The sequence below is a fragment of the Heterodontus francisci genome, chromosome 27 (assembly GCF_036365525.1).
Source record: "Heterodontus francisci isolate sHetFra1 chromosome 27, sHetFra1.hap1, whole genome shotgun sequence".
Taxonomy (NCBI): Eukaryota; Metazoa; Chordata; class Chondrichthyes; order Heterodontiformes; family Heterodontidae; genus Heterodontus; species Heterodontus francisci.
Genome location: NC_090397.1, coordinates 5,011,685 through 5,033,539, shown reverse-complemented (window position 1 = coordinate 5,033,539; position 21,855 = coordinate 5,011,685). Strand labels below are relative to the sequence as shown.

Here is a 21,855-nt window from a genome sequence, read left to right as displayed (position 1 = left end):
TGTAAACAGCATATTCATCCTGTTTACAAGACCATTGAGGATAATGCAAGCCAACATTTCACTTCATTACACGTGTGCAAACCATACAGTAATGTTTGAATTAAGACTTTTGAATTTATGACCAAGGCATGTAAAATTGTATTTATATTACAACGACATATCGTCGACACTGTGATCTCACTGAACTGTGTCACTGCAGCAAGTTCAATGTTATGAAAGAAGTGTTGAAAAGCACCCCCTCTCCTTATTTAGTGTGATAAAAGGCTGAAGGATGAATTAAACATAGTCTGTTGCTGCACATAATCTCATCTGCTTTCATGCTCTTTGGACTGAATATAATGTCCTAATTCAGTGCTATTAAGTACGAGTGTACCAGCTGCTTCATTCATTCTACTCTCGTATCAAACTGCACTAAATCACATGCCAGAGAGCCCAGGCAGCAGCTCCAGCTGACAGCAGACACTTTGTCTGAATTTAGCGCACGTTAGTGATATGCTGCTTGAGTCTTTTGGGCCTCCTTATCTCGAGAGACAATGGATACGCGCCTGGAGGTGGTCAGTGGTTTGTGAAGCAGCGCCTGGAGTGGCTATAAAGGCCAATTCTGGAGTGACAGGCTCTTCCACAGGTGCTGCAGAGAAATTTGTTTGTTGGGGCTGTTGCACAGTTGGCTCTCCCCTTGCGCCTCTGTCTTTTTTCCTGCCAACTACTAAGTCTCTTCGACTCGCCACAATTTAGCCCTGTCTTTATGGCTGCCCGCCAGCTCTGGCGAATGCTGGCAACTGACTCCCACGACTTGTGATCAATGTCACACGATTTCATGTCGCGTTTGCAGACGTCTTTATAACGGAGACATGGACGGCCGGTGGGTCTGATACCAGTGGCGAGCTCGCTGTACAATGTGTCTTTGGGGATCCTGCCATCTTCCATGCGGCTCACATGGCCAAGCCATCTCAAGCGCCGCTGACTCAGTAGTGTGTATAACCTGGGGATGTTGGCCGCTTCAAGGACTTCTGTGTTGGAGATATAGTCCTGCCACCTGATGCCAAGTATTCTCCGAAGGCAGCGAAGATGGAATGAATTGAGACGTCGCTCTTGGCTGGCATACGTTGTCCAGGCCTCGCTGCCGTAGAGCAAGGTACTGAGGACACAGGCCTGATACACTTGGACTTTTGTGTTCCGTGTCAGTGCGCCATTTTCCCACACTCTCTTGGCCAGTCTGAACATAGCAGTGGAAGCCTTACCCATGCGCTTGTTGATTTCTGCATCTAGAGACAGGTTACTGGTGATAGTTGAGCCTAGGTAGGTGAACTCTTGAACCACTTCCAGAGCGTGGTCGCCAATATTGATGGATGGAGCATTTCTGACATCCTGCCCCATGATGTTCGTTTTCTTGAGGCTGATGGTTAGGCCAAATTCATTGCAGGCAGACGCAAACCTGTCGATGAGACTCTGCAGGCATTCTTCAGTGTGAGATGTTAAAGCAGCATCGTCAGCAAAGAGGAGTTCTCTGATGAGGACTTTCCGTACTTTGGACTTCGCTCTTAGACGGGCAAGGTTGAACAACCTGCCCCCTGATCTTGTGTGGAGGAAAATTCCTTCTTCAGAGGATTTGAACGCATGTGAAAGCAGCAGGGAGAAGAAAATCCCAAAAAGTGTGGGTGCGAGAACACAGCCCTGTTTCACACCACTCAGGATAGGAAAGGGCTCTGATGAGGAGCCACCATGTTGAATTGTGCCTTTCATATTGTCATATTAGTGATATGCTGCTTGAGTATTATAGGATATATAAGTGCAGGGCTCCTGCTAACATCAGTGCTTTTACAGTATTTAAGGCCTAATCACGGAATTTAGATGTGATTCTGCAATTGGACAACATTTGATAAATAATTCTCAGTGTGCTAAGAATTACGCTGACAACCAATTTAAGATTGTTAGTAGGGCTCGCAGTGTGGTGCATTTGTGCATACCGGAAGCTGCATATATTAATTACTTAATTAATTAATTAATTACATATATTAATACACAGGGCCCTGTTCTTTGCAGACAGAAAGAATATGTACAAACATTGCGCCTATTTCAGCTGAACAAAATAAGTGACAGCCATTTGCTGGTTCATTCCTCAGGGTAATGCCTTGACCAATCAAAGTCAAGCTGCCTGGTTTAAATTTTGAACAAAGTTTGGCAGTTAACTGTCAGTTACTGTAAACTGGTGCATTCTCCATGGCAACGCCTCTACCAATCACAGTTCACTCGCCAACCAATCAGCACTCTGTTCTCAGGCAGTATACGTTATTATTTTCCATTACATTGGTTATTCTTGCAGATTACTCATGGCCCTCCTGCCTTGGGCACTATGGCATTGGAAGGATGAATGAGAATGGACAGAGACTGCTGGAGTTGTGTACCTATCATAACCTCTGCATCACCAACACGTTCTTTCATACTAAACCCTGTCACCAGGTTTCATGGAGGCATCCAAAATCACGTCGTTGGCACCAGCTGGACCTCATCGTCACAAGGCGAGCCTCTTTAAACAGCGTTCAAATCACACGCAGCTTCCACAGTGCGGACTGCGACACCAACCACTCCCTGGTGTGCAGCAAGGTTAGCCTCAAACCAAAGAAGCTACATCACTCCAAGCAGAAGGGCCGCCCGCGCATCAACAGCAGAATTTCTTATCCGCAGCTGTTACATAAGTTTCTCAATTCACTTGAAAAAGCCCTTCAAAACACTCCTGCAGGGGATGCAGAGACCAAGTGGGCCCACATCAGAGACACCATCTATGACTCAGTAATGACCACCTTTGGCAAACGTGAGAAGCAGAATGCAGACTGGTTTCAATCTCACTTTGAAGAGCTGGAACCTGTCATAGCTGCTAAGTGCATTGCACTGTTGAACTACAAGAAAGCCCCCAGCGAGTTAACATCCGTCGCAAAGCGCTGCACAAAGAACAGCCAAGCGCTGTGCAAATGACTACTGGCAACACCTATGCAGTTGTATTCAGCTGGCCTCCGACACCGGAAACATCAGAGGAATGTATGATGGCATGAAGAGAGCTTTTGGGCCAACCATCAAGAAGATCACCACACCCCCCATCAAGTCTAAACCAGAGTGCACGATCACTGACCAATGCAAGCAAATGGACCACTGGGTTGAGCACTACCTAGAACTGTAGTCCAGGGAAAATGTTGTCACTGAGACTACCCTCAGTGCAGCCCAGTCTCTGCCAGTCATGGATGAGCTGGTCGAACAACCAACAAAATTGGAACTCAGTGATGCCATTGATTCTCTAGCCAGTGGAAAAGCCCCTGGAAAGGATGGCATTACCCCTGAAATAATCAAGAGTGCCAAGCCTGCTCTACTCTCAGCACTCCATGAACTGCTTTACCTGTGCTGGGACGAGGGAGCAGTACCACAGGACATGCACGATGCCAATATCATCACCCTCTATAAGAACAAGGGTGACCGCGGTGACTGCAACAACTACCGTGGAATCTCCCTGCTCAGCATAGTGGGGAAAGTCTTCGCTCGAGTCGTTTTAAACAGACTCCAGAAGCTGGCTGAGCGTGTCTACCCTGAGGCACCGTGTGGCTTTCGAGCAGAGAGATCGACCATTGACATGCTGTTCTCCCTTCGTCAGCTACAGGAGAAATGCCGCGAACAACAGATGCCCCTCTACGTTGCTTTCATTGATCTCACCAAAGCCTTTGACCTCGTCAGCAAACGTGGTCTTTTCAGACTACTAGCAAAGATCAGATGTCCACCAAAGCTACTAAGCATCATCACCTCATTCCATGACAATATGAAAGGCACAATTCAGCATAGCAGTGCCTCATCAGACCCCTTTCCTATCCTGAGTGGCGTGAAACAGGGCTGTGTTCTCACACCTACACTGTTTGGGATCTTCTTCTCCCTGCTGCTCTCACATGCATTCAAGTCTTCAGAAGAAGGAATTTTCCTCCACACAAGATCACATGGCAGGTTGTTCAACCTTGCCCGTCTAAGAGCGAGGACCAAAGTATGGAAGGTCCTCATCAGGGAACTCCTCTTTGCTGACGATGCTGCTCTAACATCTCACACTGAAGAGTGTCTGCAGAGACTCATCGACAGGATTGCAGCTGCCTGCAACGAATTTGGCCTAACCATCAGCCTCAAGAAAACGAACATCATGGGACAGGACGTCAGAAATACTCCATCCATCAATATTGGTGACCACGCTCTGGAAGTGGTTCAAGAGTTCACCTACCTAGGATCAACTATCACCAGTAACCTGTCTCTCGATGCAGAAATCAACAAGCGCAAGGGAAAGGCATCCACTGCTATGTCCAGACTGGCCAAGAGAGTGTGGGAAAATGGTGCACTGACACGGAACACAAAAGTCTGAGTGTATCAAGCCTGTGTCCTCAGTACCTTGCTCTATGGCAGCGAGGCCTGGACAACGTGTGTCAGCCAAGAGCGATGTCTCAATTCATTCCATCTTCGCTGCCTCCGGAGAATCCTTGGCATCAGGTGGCAGGACCGTATCTCCAACACGGAAGTCCTCAAGGCGGCCAACATCCCCAGCTTGTACACACTACTGAGTCAGCGGCACTTGAGATGGCTTGGCCATGTGAGCTGCATGGAAGATGGCAGGATCCCCAAGGACACATTGTACAGCGAGCTCGTCACTGGTATCAGACCCACCGTCCATGACTCCGCTTTAAAGACATCCGCAAACGAGACATGAAGTCCTGTGACATTGATCACAAGTCGTGGGAGTCAGTTGCCAGTGATCGCCAGAGCTGGCGGGCAGCCATAAAGGCGGGGCTAAAATGTGGCGAGTTGAAGAGACTCAGCAGCTGGCAGGAAAAAAGACAAAAGCGCAAGGGGAGAGCCAACTGTGCAACAGCCCCGACAATCAATATTATCTGCAGCGCCTGTGGAAGAGTCTGTCACTCTAGAATTGGCCTTCATAGCCACTCCAGGCGCTGCTTCACAAACCACTGACCACCTCCAGGAGCTTACCCATTGTCTCTCAAGACAAGGAGGCCAAAGAAGAAGAAAGGTTATTCTTGTGGATTGTCCTGATGAGTGCAAGACGAAAAGCTTTGACAATATGTTTCTATTTTCAGTCTGCTGTACAGTTTCATTTTGTGCAATCAGTCTACATTAAGGTTGAAATATTTACATTTTTAGTATTAATATCAAAGGAAGCTCATAATGTCACTGGATCCCCCATGTTCATTTTCTATCACAGATGAACAGAGTTAGCAACTCCTCACTCAACTCACTCTGCATTTTGTGCAACTCTAAGCCTGGCCGTTTCTGATCGACTTGGGGCAACAGCGTCCTGTGTGGTCGGCCTTGCTTTAAATTGCTGTTGGACAATCCCGTTTAGAGTATAATGCAGCACAAATTGTCAAGGCTGTTCGTAGAATCGTACAGCCCATTCGGTCCATCCTGTCTATACCAGCTCTGTGAAAGAGCTATCTAATTATTCCCATTTCCCTGCTCTTTACCCATAGCCCTGCTAATTTTTCCTTTTTCAGTATTTATCCAATTCCCCTTTGAAAGTTACTATTGAATCTGCTTCCATCGCCCTTTCAGGCAGCGCGTTCTTAGAAGAGATTAGAGATACAGCACTGAAACAGGCCCTTCGGCCCACCGAGTCTGTGCCGAACATCAACCACCCATTTATACTAATCCTACACTAATCCCACATTCCCACCAAACATCCCCACCTGTCCCTATATTTCCCTACCACCTACCTACACTAGTGACAATTGCTAATGGCCAATTTACCTATCAACCTGCAAGTCTTTTGGCTTGTGGGAGGAAACCGGAGCACCCGGAGAAAACCCACGCAGACACAGGGAGAACTTGCAAACTCCACACAGGCAGTACCTGGAATCGAACCCGGGTCCCTGGAGCTGTGAGGCTGCGGTGCTAACCACTGCGCCACTGTGCCGCCCTAGATCACAGCAACTCACTGCTTTTGCCTTAATAAAAAAAAGCAATGGATGATATGCCCCTGCCTGTGAATACATAGATTGTACACCAGAGAAACAGGAATTGTGTAAAAATGGGGACAGTGAGGTCGGTACGGAGATGGTACATAGAGACAGAATCATTACATTGCAGGAGGAGGCCATTCAGCCCATCGTGTCCACACTGGCTCTCTCTCAGAGTAATTCCCTCTAATGACTGATAACTTTTTTTTGTTTTTGTGTTACAGAATGGAATTGTTCACAGAGATCTGAAATTGGAAAATATCCTGCTGGATGCAAATCATAACATCAAGGTATGATTCACTCTAAGAACAACAACAACATGCAATGTATTTTACCGGCACTGATAAGTTACTTTCAAAATGTCTACTGCAGCATATATTCTTGGCCTGGAGCTGGAAGTTATTTTAATTGAAGTGTTGAAGATAATGCTGTGGATCGTTGATTTCTGTTCCCTGTCTAACCTCCAGAATGCTTTCTGTACATACTATAAAATGAAGGAAACATATATTTTTGCATCAAGAATCATTCATTGTTTCAGAGTGTCCACTCTTAGTATTGATATAGCATTGAAGTGCAGGGGCAGACCTAAGCAGATTTGATCCTTACTTAGAGGTGGATCAGCTGATTTCAGCCAGGGCTGCACTGGGGCAGTTACACCCAGTGAGTCCTGCTGAAAGGGAGTGTCTGGGGTGTGGGATTTGGGGTCTGGGGTGTGAGGTCTGGCGTCTGGGGGGTGGGGTCTGGGGTGTGGGTCCTCGGGTCCGGGGTCTGGGGTGGTGGGTTCTGGGGGTGTGGGGTCTGGGGGTTCGGGATCTGGGGTCTGGGGTGTGGGATTTGGGGTCTGTGGTGTGAGGTCTGGCGTCTGGAGGCTGGGGGGTGGGGTCTGGGGTGTGGGTCCTGGGGTCCGGGGTCTTGGGGGGTGGGTTCTGGGGTCTGTGGGGGGTGGGTTCTGGGGGGATGGGGTCTGGGGTTCGAGATCTGGGGTCTGGGGTGTGAGGTCTGAGGTCTGGGGTCTGGGGTCCGGGGTCCGGGGTCCGGGTGTGGGGTCTGGGGGCCGGGATGTGGGGTCTGGGGGGTGGGGTGTGGGGTCCGAGGTGTGAGGTCCTGGGTGTGGGGTCTGGGGGGTGGAGTGTGGGGTCTGGTGGGGTGGGGGCTGGGGTCCAGGGTCAAAAAGGCTGGGGTCCAGGGGCTGGGGCTCGGGGTCTGGGATCTGGGGTCTGGGGTCTAGGTCTGGGGTCCGGGATCTGAGGGCTGGGGTCCAGGGTCCGGGAATTGGCGTGTGGGATGTGTGGAGTCTGGGGTCTGGGGCGTGGGGTCCGAGGTGTGGGGTCCGGGGCTCAGGGCGTGGGGTCTGGGGCTCGGGGCGTGGGGCTGGGATGCGGGTTGTGGGGTTTTGGGTGGTTTGGAGTGTTGAGTGGGGGATGGTGGGGGGTGTTGGGTGGAGGCTGATTTGGTGTGTTGGGTGGGGGGTGTTGGGGGGTGTTGGGTGGAGGCTGATTTGGTGTGTTGGGTGGGGGGTGTTGGGTGGAGGCTGATTTGGTGTGTTGGGTGGGGGGTGTTGGAATACCCACATTCAGTGAGTCCTGTGGGCAGGACTGATACCATCGAATCAGCTGCTGATGCTCCGTTTCCCGGCTCCCTGATGGTTGCCTGGGACAAGGCTGTGAAACTGTCTCAGAGCAAGTTCACGGCGTCAGGAGAAGAGGACAGAAAAGGGAAAAAATTAACAAAAAAAGGTCTGGAAGTATAACTTCATTGATCAATAAAATATGCAAAAGTGATTTACTTGTCATTTTATGCAGCTCTTTTGAGGCTGTTGCTGTATAAAATTTTCATCAAATGTCCCAGTATCCCTGGGAGGTAGGGTAGTGCAACGGTAATGTGACACCCAGTCTGTGCACAGGAAATGTGACACCCAGTCTGTGCACAGGAAATGTGACACCCAATCTGTGCACAGGAAATGTGACACCCAGTCTGTGCACAGGAAATGTGACACCCAATCTGTGCACAGGAAATGTGACACCCAGTCTGTGCAATGGAAATGTGACACCCAATCTGTGCACAGGAAATGTGACACCCAATCTGTGCACAGGAAATGTGACACCCAGTCTGTGCAATGGAAATGTGACACCCAATCTGTGCAATGGAAATGTGACACCCAATTTGTGCACAGGAAATGTGACACCCAATTTGTGCACAGGAAATGTGACACCCAGTCTGTGCACAGGAAATGTGACACCCAATTTGTGCACAGGAAATGTGACACCCAATCTGTGCAACGTTAATGTGACACATAGTCTGTGCACAGGAAATGTGACACCCAGTCTGTGCACAGGAAATGTGACACCCAATCTATGCACAGGAAATGTGACACCCAATCTATGCACAGGAAATGTGACACCCAATTTGTGCACAGGAAATGTGACACCCAATCTATGCACAGGAAATGTGACACCCAATCTGTGCAACGTTAATGTGACACCCAGTCTGTGCACAGGAAATGTGACACCCAGTCTGTGCAACGTTAATGTGACACCAAGTCTGTGCACAGAAAATGTGACACCCAATCTGTGCAACGGAAATGTGACACCCAGTCTGTGCAACGTTAATGTGACACCCAGTCTGTGCACAGGAAATGTGACACCCAATCTGTGCAACGTTAATGTGACACCCAGTCTGTGCACAGGAAATGTGACACTCAGTCTGTGCACAGGAAATGTGACACCCAATCTGTGCACAGGAAATGTGACACCCAATCTGTGCAACGTTAATGTGACACCCAGTCTGTGCACAGGAAATGTGACACCCAATCTGTGCAACGGAAATGAGACACCCAGTCTGTGCAACGGAAATGTGACACCCAGTCTGTGCAACGTTAATGTGACACCCAGTCTGTGCACAGGAAATGTGACACCCAATCTGTGCAACGTTAATGTGACACCCAGTCTGTGCACAGGAAATGTGACACCCAATCTGTGCAACGTTAATGTGACACCCAGTCTGTGCACAGGAAATGTGACACCCAATCTGTGCACAGGAAATGTGACACCCAGTCTGTACACAGGAAATGTGATACTCAGTCTGTGCACAGGAAATGTGACACCCAATCTGTGCACAGGAAATGTGATACTCAGTCTGTGCACAGGAAATGTGATACTCAGTCTGTACACAGGAAATGTGATACTCAGTCTGTGCACAGGAAATGTGACACCCAATCTGTGCACAGGAAATGTGCCACCCAATCTGTGCACAGGAAATGTGACACCCAGTCTGTGCACAGGAAATGTGACACTAAGTCTGTGCAATGTTAATGTGACACCCAATCTGTGCACAGGAAATGTGACACCCAATCTGTGCAATGGAAATGTGACACCCAATTTGTGCACAGGAAATGTGACACCCAATTTGTGCACAGGAAATGTGACACCCAGTCTGTGCACAGGAAATGTGACACCCAATTTGTGCACAGGAAATGTGACACCCAATCTGTGCAATGTTAATGTGACACATAGTCTGTGCACAGGAAATGTGACACCCAGTCTGTGCACAGGAAATGTGACACCCAATCTATGCACAGGAAATGTGACACCCAATCTATGCACAGGAAATGTGACACCCAATTTGTGCACAGGAAATGTGACACCCAATCTATGCACAGGAAATGTGACACCCAATCTGTGCAACGTTAATGTGACACCCAGTCTGTGCACAGGAAATGTGACACCCAGTCTGTGCAACGTTAATGTGACACCAAGTCTGTGCACAGAAAATGTGACACCCAATCTGTGCAACGGAAATGTGACACCCAGTCTGTGCAACGTTAATGTGACACCCAGTCTGTGCACAGGAAATGTGACACCCAATCTGTGCAACGTTAATGTGACACCCAGTCTGTGCACAGGAAATGTGACACTCAGTCTGTGCACAGGAAATGTGACACCCAATCTATGCACAGGAAATGTGACACCCAATCTGTGCAACGTTAATGTGACACCCAGTCTGTGCACAGGAAATGTGACACCCAATCTGTGCAATGGAAATGTGACACCCAGTCTGTGCAACGTTAATGTGACACCCAGTCTGTGCACAGGAAATGTGACACCCAATCTGTGCAACGTTAATGTGACACCCAGTCTGTGCACAGGAAATGTGACACCCAATCTGTGCAACGTTAATGTGACACCCAGTCTGTGCACAGGAAATGTGACACCCAATCTGTGCACAGGAAATGTGACACCCAGTCTGTACACAGGAAATGTGATACTCAGTCTGTGCACAGGAAATGTGACACCCAATCTGTGCACAGGAAATGTGATACTCAGTCTGTGCACAGGAAATGTGATACTCAGTCTGTACACAGGAAATGTGATACTCAGTCTGTGCACAGGAAATGTGACACCCAATCTGTGCACAGGAAATGTGACACCCAATCTGTGCACAGGAAATGTGACACCCAGTCTGTGCACAGGAAATGTGACACTAAGTCTGTGCAATGTTAATGTGACACCCAATCTGTGCACAGCAAGCACTCTCAATCAGCAATGAAATCATGTCCAGCTAATCTGTTTTAGTGATGTTGGTTGAGGGTTAAATATTGGCCAGGACACTGAGGAGAATGCCCTTGCTTTACTTTGCAATAGTGCATGGAATCTTTTACATTCACCTGAGAGGGTGGATGGGACATTGGTTTACCATCTCAGCTGCAAGACGTCACCTCCAACAGTGCAGCACTCCATCAGTTTAGACCTGGTGAAAGATGAAATGTTGCAAGGAAAAGTAATTGAGAAGTATTTAAAATTAATTCCATTAAACCTTGTGTTGAAATGCCAAGAACATGAAGTAATGTCACTTCCCGAGAATTATTTTGACGGGTCTAATGGCTGTTGTGATAAGCATCAGGCTGTGGGGAGTGGAGGGAGAGGCAATATAAATACTCATTTCCTCCGTGATGGTAATAAAATCCTGCTGCTTTAAACACCACTGTCCCACTGTGTGAAGGACATTGTGAAGTTTATTAATACACAGTCTGACGCTTTGTTTACTTAATCCAGCGTCAGTGTGCAGTGTCATTCTGTGCCCTGCAACTTTGCAACTGTGACTTAAGATAAAAGTTCAAGATTGGGTGCAAGTGGTGCCAGGTTCCTCCATCAATAGACAGTCTGTGTCTCCAACTATTACTGCAGGAACCCTAATTCCTTAACCCCTTGTAGGCAGGATTCCTGTTCTGTCATTGAGGACCTTTTTGGAAGACTATGCATCTCACTGGCTGTGAAGGTGGAAGAGGGATGCAGCTGCAAGAAGGTCCCAGTCATCATGCTTTGACATGTCACCGAAATCTGACCACCAACTCGACAAGATTGTGTGGACAATGACGGCGCCCCCCAAGGTGCCTATGTTAATCTAAGTCATGCACAGGCTTCTACCAGGGTCCATCTGCCAAGTCCTGTAGCGGTGGAGGATTGGCGATGGGGACAGGGCTGTGAACCTGGGAGTCCCGATTCAAGAATCTGCACACAGGCAACAGATGCACGAAGGTCATTGGACACCTGTGTTGGGACAGAGATTTCCTTAGGCAGCAACGTCTGTAACTGAGCAGTTCTCTCCAGGATACCCTCTGCTCTCCCCAGTGGGGAGGGAGCTAGAAAAGGTGCCTACAATTAGGCTGTCCCACTTTCTCCTGGCTGGGGAACCACAATCACTTTGTGACCAAAGAAAGAAACTTTAAATTTTGCAACTTGGAATGTCAGAACACTCATAGATAATCTCGAGAGTGACCATCCAGAAAGAAGAACTGCAATCGTCTCACGTGAGCTATCAAGACTCCAAATTGACATCGCCACCCTCAGTGAGATGCGCCTTCCTGTAGAGGGGAAGCTGAAGGAACAAGCAGGGGGATACACCTTCTACTGGAAAGGAAAGGCTGACAGCGGCCCTCTGTGTTCACACAGTTGGTTTTGCCATCCAGCATAGGATTTTGGATGCACTGCCAGAACTCCTCGACTGCATAAATGCAAGACTCATGACACTTCACCTACAGCTCAGCCGTAATCAATATGCCACTGTCATCAGCGCTTATGCCCTGACCCTTGACTCCGATGAAGAGGTTAAGGAAAATTTCTATTCTGATCTTGATGAAGTCCTCACTGCCATACCAAGTGAAGAGATCATCCTTCTGGGGGATTTTAATGCCAAGATTGGCTGTGACTCTGATGTCTGGAGAGGAACTATTAGGAAAAACAGGGTGGGAAAAGCCATTGCAAATGGTATCCTCCTGATGACAGTATGCTCAGCATGGCCTCATTATAATAAACACCCTCTTCCACCAGAAGGACAAATACAAAACCACATGGAGGCTGCAGTATATTTAGGAGCTGAGCATTTTGTTATACTGCCCTCTCTGCTGGCCTCTCTGTCTGGGGAGGTGTGAATAAAGTTTGTTCAATAATGGCTGCCTGCTGTGAGAACACATGTTCAAATCAATCAGTGAAATACACAACAGAAAGATGGTGACGAGGATGGGGTTGAATTCTTTTTTACATCTAATCTGAGAAATTACAGTCTGAAGAACATTGTGACACAATTTTTGGAACTCCCAAAGTTGATTTTGAGGATGTTTAGGCGATTTAAAAGATTGCTCCTTGTGGGTGCACATCAGTGACTCAGCATGGTATGTCATTGAAGAAAATGACACTGAAGACTTGCTTTGGGACAATGGGGGAATTTAACTCTAACAAAGAGGACTGGTGTAATTACAAATGAAGGTTATTTGGCAGAAAGCCAAATAGGAGATGAGGATAAAGCGAATGTTTTCCTCACTATAGAGTCATAGAGTTATACAGCACTGAAACAGGCCCTTCGGCCCATCGTGTCTGTGCCGGCCATCAAGCACCTAACTATTCTAATCCCATTTTCCAGCACTTGGCCCGTAGCCTTGTAATGGCGTTTCAAATACTCATCTAAATACTTCTTAAATGTTGTGAGTGTTCCTGCCTCTACCACCCCTTCAGGTAGTGTGTTCCAGATTCCAACCACCCTCTGAGTAAAAAATTTTACCCTCAAATTCCCTCTAAACCTCCATCCCCTTACCTTAAATCTATGCCCCCTGGTTATTGACTCCTCCGCTAAGGGAAAAAGTTTCTTCCTATCTAACCTATCAATGCCCCGCATAATTTTGTATACCTCAATCAGGTCCCCCCTCAGCCTTCTCTGCTCTAAGGAAAACAACCCTAGACTTTTCAGTCTCTTCATAGCTGAAATGCTCCAGCTGAGGCAACATCCTGGTGAATCTGCTCTGCACCCTCTCCAGTGCAATCACATCCTTCTTATAATATGGTACCCAGAACTGTACACAGTGCTCCAGCTGTGGCCTAACTAGCATTTTATACAGCTCCATCATAACCTCCCTGCTCTTATATTCTATGCCTCGGCTAATAAAGGCAAGTATCCCATATGCCTTTCTAACTACCTTATCTACCTGTGCTGCTGCCTTCAGTGATCTATAGACAAGTACACCAAGGTCCCTCTGACCCTCAGTACTTCCTAGGGTCCTACCATCCATTGTATATTCCCTTGCCTTGTTAGTCCTCCCAAAATGCATCACCTCACACTTCTCAGGATTAAATTCCATTTGCCACAGCTCCGCCCATCTTACCAGCCCATCTATATCGTCCTGTAATCTAAGGGTTTCCTTCTCACTATTTACGACACCACCAATATTCGTGTCATCTGCAGACTTACTGATCATACCTCCTATATTCACATCTAAATCATTAATGTACACTACAAACAGCAAGGGTCACAGCACCGATCCCTGCGGTACACCACTGGTCACAGGCTTCCAGTCGCAAAAACAACCCTCGAACATTACCCTCTGCCTCCTGCTACTAAGCCAATTTTGGATCCAATTTGCCAAATTGCCCTGGACCCCATGGGCTCTCACCTTCTTAACCAGTCTCCCATGCGGGACCTTATCAAAAGCCTTACTGCAGTCCATGTAGACTGCATCAACTGCTTTACCCTTATTTACACATCTGGTCACCGCCTCGAAAAATTCATTCAAGTTAGTTAGACACGATCTCCCCCTGACAAAGCCATGCTGACTATCCCTGCTTAATCCCTGCCTCTCCAAGTGGAGATTAATCCTGTCCCTCAGAATTATTTCCAATAGTTTCCCAACCACTGATGTTAGACTCACCGACCTGTAATTTCCTGGTTTATCCCTGCTACCCTTTTTGAATAATGGTACCACATTCGCTGTCCTCCAGTCCTCTGTCACCTCTCCTGTGGCCAGAGAGGATTTGAAAATTTGTGTCAGAGCCCCTGCTATCACCTCCCTTGCCTCACATAACAGCCTGGGATACATGTCATCTGGGCCTGGGGATTTATCCAATTTTAAGACCACTAAAACAGCTAATACTTCCTCCCTTTCAATGCTAATATGTTCAAGTATATCACAATCCCCCTCCCTGATCACTGCACCTATATTGTCCCTCTCCATAGTGAACCCAGATGAAAAGTAATCATTTAAAACCTCACCTAGGTCTTTCGGCTACACACACAAATTGCCCCTTTGGTCCCTAATGGGCGCTACTCTTTCCCTGATTATCCTTTTGCCGTTCATATACTTACAAAATGCCTTGGGATTTTCCTTTGTCTTGGCTGCCAGTGTTTTTTCATGTCCACTCTTCGCTCTCCTAATTATTTTAAGTACCCCCCCCCCACCCCACTCCACTTTCTATACACCTCTAATGCCTCTGCTGTTTTCAGTGCTCGGAATCTGCCATAAGCCTTCTTTTTTTTCCTGATCCAATCCTCTATATCCCTTGACATCCAGTGTTCCCTGGACTTGTTGGTCCTACCCGTCATCTTAATGGGTACATGTTGGTTCTGAACTCTCACTATTTCCTTTTTGAATGACTCCCACTGGTCTGATATAGACTTTCCTACAAGTAGATGCTCCCAGTCCATTTGGCAAGATCCTGTTTTATCAAATTGAAATCAGCCTTCCCCCAATTCAGTGCCTTTATTTCCAGCCTGTCTTTGTCCTTTTCCATAACTACTTTAAATCTTAGACTTATGGTCACTATCCCCGAAATGCTCCCCCACTGACACTTCTACCACTTTTCCAGCTTCATTCCCTCGGATTAGGCCCAGTATTGCCCCTTCTCTTGTAGGACTTTCTACGTACTGGCTCAAAAAGCTCTCCTGTATGCATTTTAAGAATTCTTCCCCCTTTAAGCCTTTTGCACTAAGAATATCCCAGTTGATATTGGGGAAGTTGAAATCCCCTACTATTATTACCCTATTATTTTTACACCTCTCTGAGAATTGCCTACACATCTGCTCCTTTATCTCTCCCTGACTGTTTGGAGACCTGTAGTACACTTCCAGCCAAGTGATTGCCCCCTTTTTGTTTTTAAGTTCTACCCATATGGCCTCATTCGAGGAACCTTCTAAGATATCATCCCTCCTTACTGCAGTAATTGACTCCTTGATCAACAGTGCAATGCCACCTCCTCTTTTACCCCCTCCCCTGTCTCGTCTATAGATTCCATACCCTGGAACATTGAGCTGCCAGTCCTGCCCCTGCCTCAACCATGTCTCTGTGATAGCAATAATATCATAATCCCATGTCCTAATCATCGCCCTCAATTGATCTGCCTTACTAGTAAGACTCCTTGCATTAAAATAGATGCAATTCAGCCTTGCATTTTTTACTTGTGCCTTAACAGGTCTATTTTTGCTTTGCCTTCCAGACTGACTCAGTTTCTCTTCTATATTTGACTGCATCATTCCCTACTGTACCTCCACTCTGTATCCCATCCCCCTGCCAAATTAACTTAACCGCCCCCGCCCCCCCAACAGCACCAGCAAACCTCCCAACAAGGATGTTGGTCCCGTTCCGGTTCATGTGCAACCTGTCCAACTTGTACAGGTCCCACCTTTGCCAGAAACAGACCCAGTGATCCAGGAACCTAAAGCCCTCCCTCCTGCACCATCTCCTCAGCCACGCATTCATCTGCTGTATCCTTCTATTCCTATACTCACTAGCACGTGGCACCGGGAGTAATCCAGAGATTACAACTTTGAGGTCCTGCTTTTTAATCTGCTACTTAGCTCCCTAAATTCTTGTAGCAGGACCTCATCCCTCTTTCTACCTATGTCTTTGGTACCAATGTGTACCACGACCTCTGACTGTTTACCCTCTCCCTTCAGAATGTGCTGCAACCTCTCCGTGACATCCTTGACCCTAGCACCAGGGAGGCAACATACCACCCTGGAGTCAGGTTTGCGGCCACAGAAACGCCTATCTGGATCCCTTATGATAGAATCCACTATCACTATAGCTCTCCCACTCCTTTTCCTCCCCTCCTGTGCAGCTGAGCCACCCGTGGTGCCAGAGACTTGGCTCTTGCTGCATTCCCCTCAGAAGCTATCTCCCCCAACAGTGTCCAAAGTGGAAAATCTGTTAGAAAGGGAGATGGACCCAGGGGACTCCTGCACTACCTGCCTAGTTCTTCTATTCTGCCTGGCAGTCGCCCATTCCCTTTCTGTCTGAGCAGTCTTTACCTGTGGTGTGACTACCTCTCTGTACCTGCTATCCACGATGATCTCAGCCTCGTGGATGCTCCACAATGTCTCCAGTCGCTGCTCCAGATCCAAAATGCGGATTTTGAGTAGCTGCAACTGGAGACACTTTCTGCACACGTGTTCGCCCTGGACACTGGGAAGTGTCCCTGACTTCCCACATTTCACAGGAGGAGCACTCCATGCTGCCAAGCTGCCCTACCATGACTTACCCTTAATTTATCCCCTTAAATTACCCAACAATTAGATTATTTACACTAGGGACCTTGATTCCCTAAAAAAACAGCTGCCTACTATATTTTTAAAAACTGTAGACCTTTCTCTTTACTTTTTATTACTTACCCAGCTATTTAGAGTTATTCCCTAACAGCAGTTATTCACCAACCAATCACCTTGTAGCTTTCCTGTGACATCACTGCTCACTTTGTTTACAAACTCCGGCGAGCCTGAACTGCTCTCCGCTCCCAGAAGAAAAGTGACTGGGCCGCGATCCTCGGGCTCACTTTATCCGCTACGCTCTCGGCGTGCTCCTCTCCGCTCCTCTCCCGGAAGGTAAGTGACTGGGCCGCAATCCTTGGGCTCAATTTTTCAGCTCTGGTCTCAGTGTTTTTGCCACAGGTCCACTCCTCTCCACTCGCTCCCGGAAGGTAAGTATGGCCCATGATGGGGCCCGATGCTTTTGAGGTGGTGTCTAACCAATGCTGTCTGCAAGACCTCAGTACTTTGGACTATCCTGAAATTAATGAGATTCTGTACTCATGTTACAGCACGACTAAGAATGAAATTGCACTGCGAGTTGCATTCCGTGAAAGGAAGCAGTTGCCAAATGAGACTATTGCAGATTAGTTTCGCAAATTAAAGAAACTGTCTCATCACTGTGGTTATGTTGCGAACTTAGAAATCAACCTTAGAGATACATTCTTTGGAGGTCTAAAGAACAGTAAACTTTTGAGTAAAGGCAATAAGCTGAAGTGGAAGGAGGCCTGCGATGAGGCCACAGCCATGGAAATGGCAGGAAGAGATAGTTGCAGATTGCATGGAAATTCTTTTCTTGAGCCAGCACAGGAGGTCCACTAGATTTCAGTGAAATCAGACAGCCAAGTTCACAGACTCCGAGAAGTCAGAAATTTAGATGCTACCATTGGCATGTAGCTGCCAATCATCTAAATTCCCCCATTTCCAATCAAAGTGCTATGCCTGTGGGAAAGTCGATCATATCCAAACAGCATGCAGGAGTAGAGGAGACAGTAATGTTCCAGGTCACGGAAAAGCTCCAGGTTGCATCATTGCACCAAGTCAAGATCTTGGTAGACCTAAAGCTAGTTCAGGTGCTTGGAAGTCCTTGAATGTGCATATAATAGAAGTTGATGTTATTGAGTGGGAAAATCAAGTCAGAAAACAAGAAAAACAGCACTTGGAAGATGAGAGTGAAAGGCCTGAAGATATAATTCCAGTGCCCACAGTAAAAATTCACAATTTATTTTCATCGTTGACACACCTGCAGAAACGTCTGTTATCTCGTAAGGAGAGTACAAGAAGTCCCGAATTCATAGACCCTTACAAAAAACTGGTGTGAAACTGACTAGTTATTCCAATAACAGTATTCCAATGTGAGGTGAAGTTAGTGTTAGGGTGGAATATGATGACACAAACTATTGCTTACCATTGGTAGTAGTAGGAGGGAACAAAGTCTCCCAGATGGGAAGGAATTGGCTGAAGAAAATATGATTAAACTGAGCCGAGTTATTTATAGTAGGGATCAGTAAGAGTACTTCTGACATTGATGCAGTGCTAAGAGAGAGCACAAATTGGTCTTTGAGCAAGGAGAGCAAATGTTATATTAGACATCACTAGGCCGAAGTCAAGGTAAATTACAATGTACAGCCAACATTTTGCAAAGCTAGGGCAGTGCCTTATGCACAGTTTGAAGCAATAAGTAAAGAACTGGATAGATTATAAAAAACAGGGGCAATTAAGAAGGTGAAGAGCAGTGAATGGGCTGCACCCATTGTGGTAGTGCAAAAAGCAGACAGGTCCATTCAGATTTGTGAAGATTATAAACAAATGGTAAACAAGGTGATTGCAAATGATACTTTCCCACTGCCTACTAGTAATTTGTTTTCTAGTTTAGCAAATGGGAAGGTGTTCAGTAAGATAGAGCTGACAAATGCATATTTACAATTAGAATTGACTGACGAGCGAGGAATTACGAACCATTCATACACACAAAGGTTATACCAGTATGAAAGGTTACCATTTGGGGTGTCCACTGCTCCTGCAGTGTTCCAGAGCATCATGGATCAGGTCCTAAGTGGGATGAAGGAAGTGTGCTGTTTCTTGGATGACATTTTAATTAACAGTAAGTCAGAGAATTAGCACATTGTAAGGTTGAACAAAATCCTAGACCAGCTTCAAGAGTGTGGCATGCAAGCTAAAAAGCACAAGTGTCGACTGTAACATGCCTGGGTCATTAAATAAATGGTGAAGGTAGGAAAAGGTATCGACCCAATGCTGAGGGGATTTTGAAAGCAAAGAGACCAGAGAACAAAGAAGAACTTAGAACATTTGTAGGAATTGTTGTGTATTATTCTAAGTTCATTTCCAACTTAGCGAATACATTTGCTCCACTGGTATCAACTGCTCAAAGAGTGGTCTATGGAATGTCAGAAAGCATTTGAAGAAGTGAAGAAGGTACTGACCAATGATGCTGTTTTGACCCTCTATGATCCCAAGAAACAGTTGGTTTCAGCATGTGATGCCTCACCATAGGGGTTAGGTGTGGTGTTGTCTCACATAATGGAAATGAAAGAAGATGCCTAGTCAGAAAGAGAAAGAAGCCAGATAGGTTAGTTGAAAGCACGTAGGATGCAAGAAGAAATCAATTGTTCCTTTCATTACTTCTTGTCAAATGATATTTTTGTTAAAGACATACTGGCATTTAAGGAAAAACAATGTTTTTAAACATGTAAATTACTCTGGAAGTATTGGTCATATATGTTTTTTCTGTGATTACAGTAACAAACATGCAACCTGACCTGTTAAATAGCAGGTATTGTTATTCTGGGAAGTTATGTACAGGTACCATTTTACATTTTAATGTATAAGTTTTTTTAAGTGGGGAGGGAGTGTAGTATATGTAATAGCTGACCACTTTGTTATACTGCCCTCTCTGTTGGGGGAGGTGTTCATAACATTTGTTCAATAATGAGTTCCTAGTTGCTAGTTTTGATGTGTTGGAGTTAAGGACGACAATGAAACACCTAAAGTTGTGACTGCTTTAAGAGCAAATAAAACATTTAAAAAAATGAATGCCTGACCTAATACAAAAGCAGAATACCGCAGATGTCAGAAATCTGAAATAAAACAGAAAATGCCAGAAATACTCAGCAGGTCTGGCAACATCTGTGGAGAGAGATACAGATTTAACGTTGCAGGTCAAAAACCTTTCATCAGCATGCCTGAGCTGCTGAGCATTTCCAGCATTTTCTGTTTTTATTTCAGATTTCCAACTTCTGTATTAAAAAAAATAAAATCTGGATAAACATGTACTTAAGTACCCAACCTTAGGTGATCCAAAGAACATTAAACTAGTCATTTTTAGCATGGAATGTTTCCTTGTGGGATAATGTACACACTGCAAAAAGGTTACAGATTAACCTTGTTGGCTTGAAACAAATGCTGAAGAGAAAGGAAATCTCTAAAACTTAAATGGTGATGGAAGTCATCAACTGTCTGATTGTTTTACAAACAAATGCATGTATGAAGAAATTGTTAGGGGGCCTGAGAGGAGGGCAAACTTGCAATCTAATGCTTTGTACAGAAAATGGAGGCCTTTGATGTAATTTGTTTTCAAATTTTGGTTGCACATCTGGGCCAGGATTTTACGCTGGTGACAGGGGGTCTCGACATCTAGAAAAACTGACTTCAAGAAGCTTGTGTCGCCTCTTCTGTGGAAGGCCAGCCGAATTTAGTGTCAGTTAGGCACTTAAGTGGACAATAGTGGGCCTTCCATGGGATCAAAAACCCCAGCGCCAGAAGTCCCACCCTCGGAGACTTACTGACCAATCAGAGGGTGGCAGCTCTTTCACTGAGCAGTGCCACTGTGGAGGCAGTGGCTGCTGCTAGTGGAACAACTACCCAAGTCGCAGGAGCATCACTGGACCCAGGCCACTGGTAGGTCAGGGCGGGAGGGGTCTCGCAGGGTGGAGTTTGCGGGGGAGCAGGGTGTAGGGAGCCATTAACAAGGTGGCTGTCAGCAGGCCCCCTCCTTCCTGATGCCAGATCCCTCATTCAGGCATTAAGTGCCTTTAACAAGGGTGGGGTGCCCCCCCCCCCACCCCCACGTCTGCCACCATCCCACCCGATTTTATGCTCTCCCCGCCTTCAAACCAGCCACAAGGGAAAGCATAAAATTCCCCCCCAGAAACTCTAATTTTTAATTAAAGAGAGAGAAGGGATCTGTTAATTGTATATTAATTGTGTTTAATTATAAGCAGTTGATGGGCATTAACTGAGGATTCGCTGTGCCCCGATAAATAAACATAGACCAAAACCATAGTTTTTGGGTTAGGAAATGCATGCTTGTAATGTGTAACTCTGTAAATAAATGCTATTATGTTATGTAAAAAGATTGGCTCTAGTTCTATCCTTCACCAACCGGCATTATCGATTAGAACAACTAATCTTTTAGTACATCTTCTCTATCTGTTACTGTCTTGTCTGTAACATCATCCACTTCCTTTGTGGAGTCAGATATAAAATACTCATTTAATACTTTAGTTATGTCATCTGCCTCTACATGAAGATTTCCCCTTGGGTCCTAAAAGGACTGAATATTTTTCCTAGCAAACCATTTACACTTCATGGGCTGAATTTTACAGATGCCCCAACGTCGGGGGTCGTAATGGGGGTGGGGCTGGAAAATGCCTCCGGGATAGGCCCGCCACAGACCTCGGCACCAGGAAGGTCGGGCCCCATATTGCCGACGGCGACGAAGCCTCAAGGTGGCATCCCCGCCACTCGGCAACGGGAGCCTAATTTAAATATGCAAAGAGATACTTAACTTGCCGCATTATGCTTCCCGCTGCGACCAGCTGCATACATAAACTGTAAGGGCTTCCATTCAATCAATGTGCAGTTAGTATGTGATCACCGGAAATAATTCAGACAAATCTGTGCCCGCTTTCCAGGCTGTCATGATGCCTTCATCCTGCGCCAGTCCCAGCTGCCATTGCTGTTCACTGAACTGGCTCAGATCGAGGGGTGATTCTTGAAGACA

General features: G+C 46.4%; 1 protein-coding gene across 1 annotated transcript in view; it reads left to right on the top strand.

Annotated features, from left to right (window-relative positions):
* nuak1b (NUAK family, SNF1-like kinase, 1b) overlaps nucleotides 1-21,855 on the top strand; it is a 158,265-nt gene that overhangs the window by 121,048 nt on the left and 15,362 nt on the right. Inside the window, exon 4 of the mRNA XM_068058748.1 lies at nucleotides 6,215-6,280. Within this exon, the coding sequence (XP_067914849.1) occupies nucleotides 6,215-6,280 (66 nt within the window). The remainder of the gene's footprint in view (nucleotides 1-6,214; nucleotides 6,281-21,855) is intronic.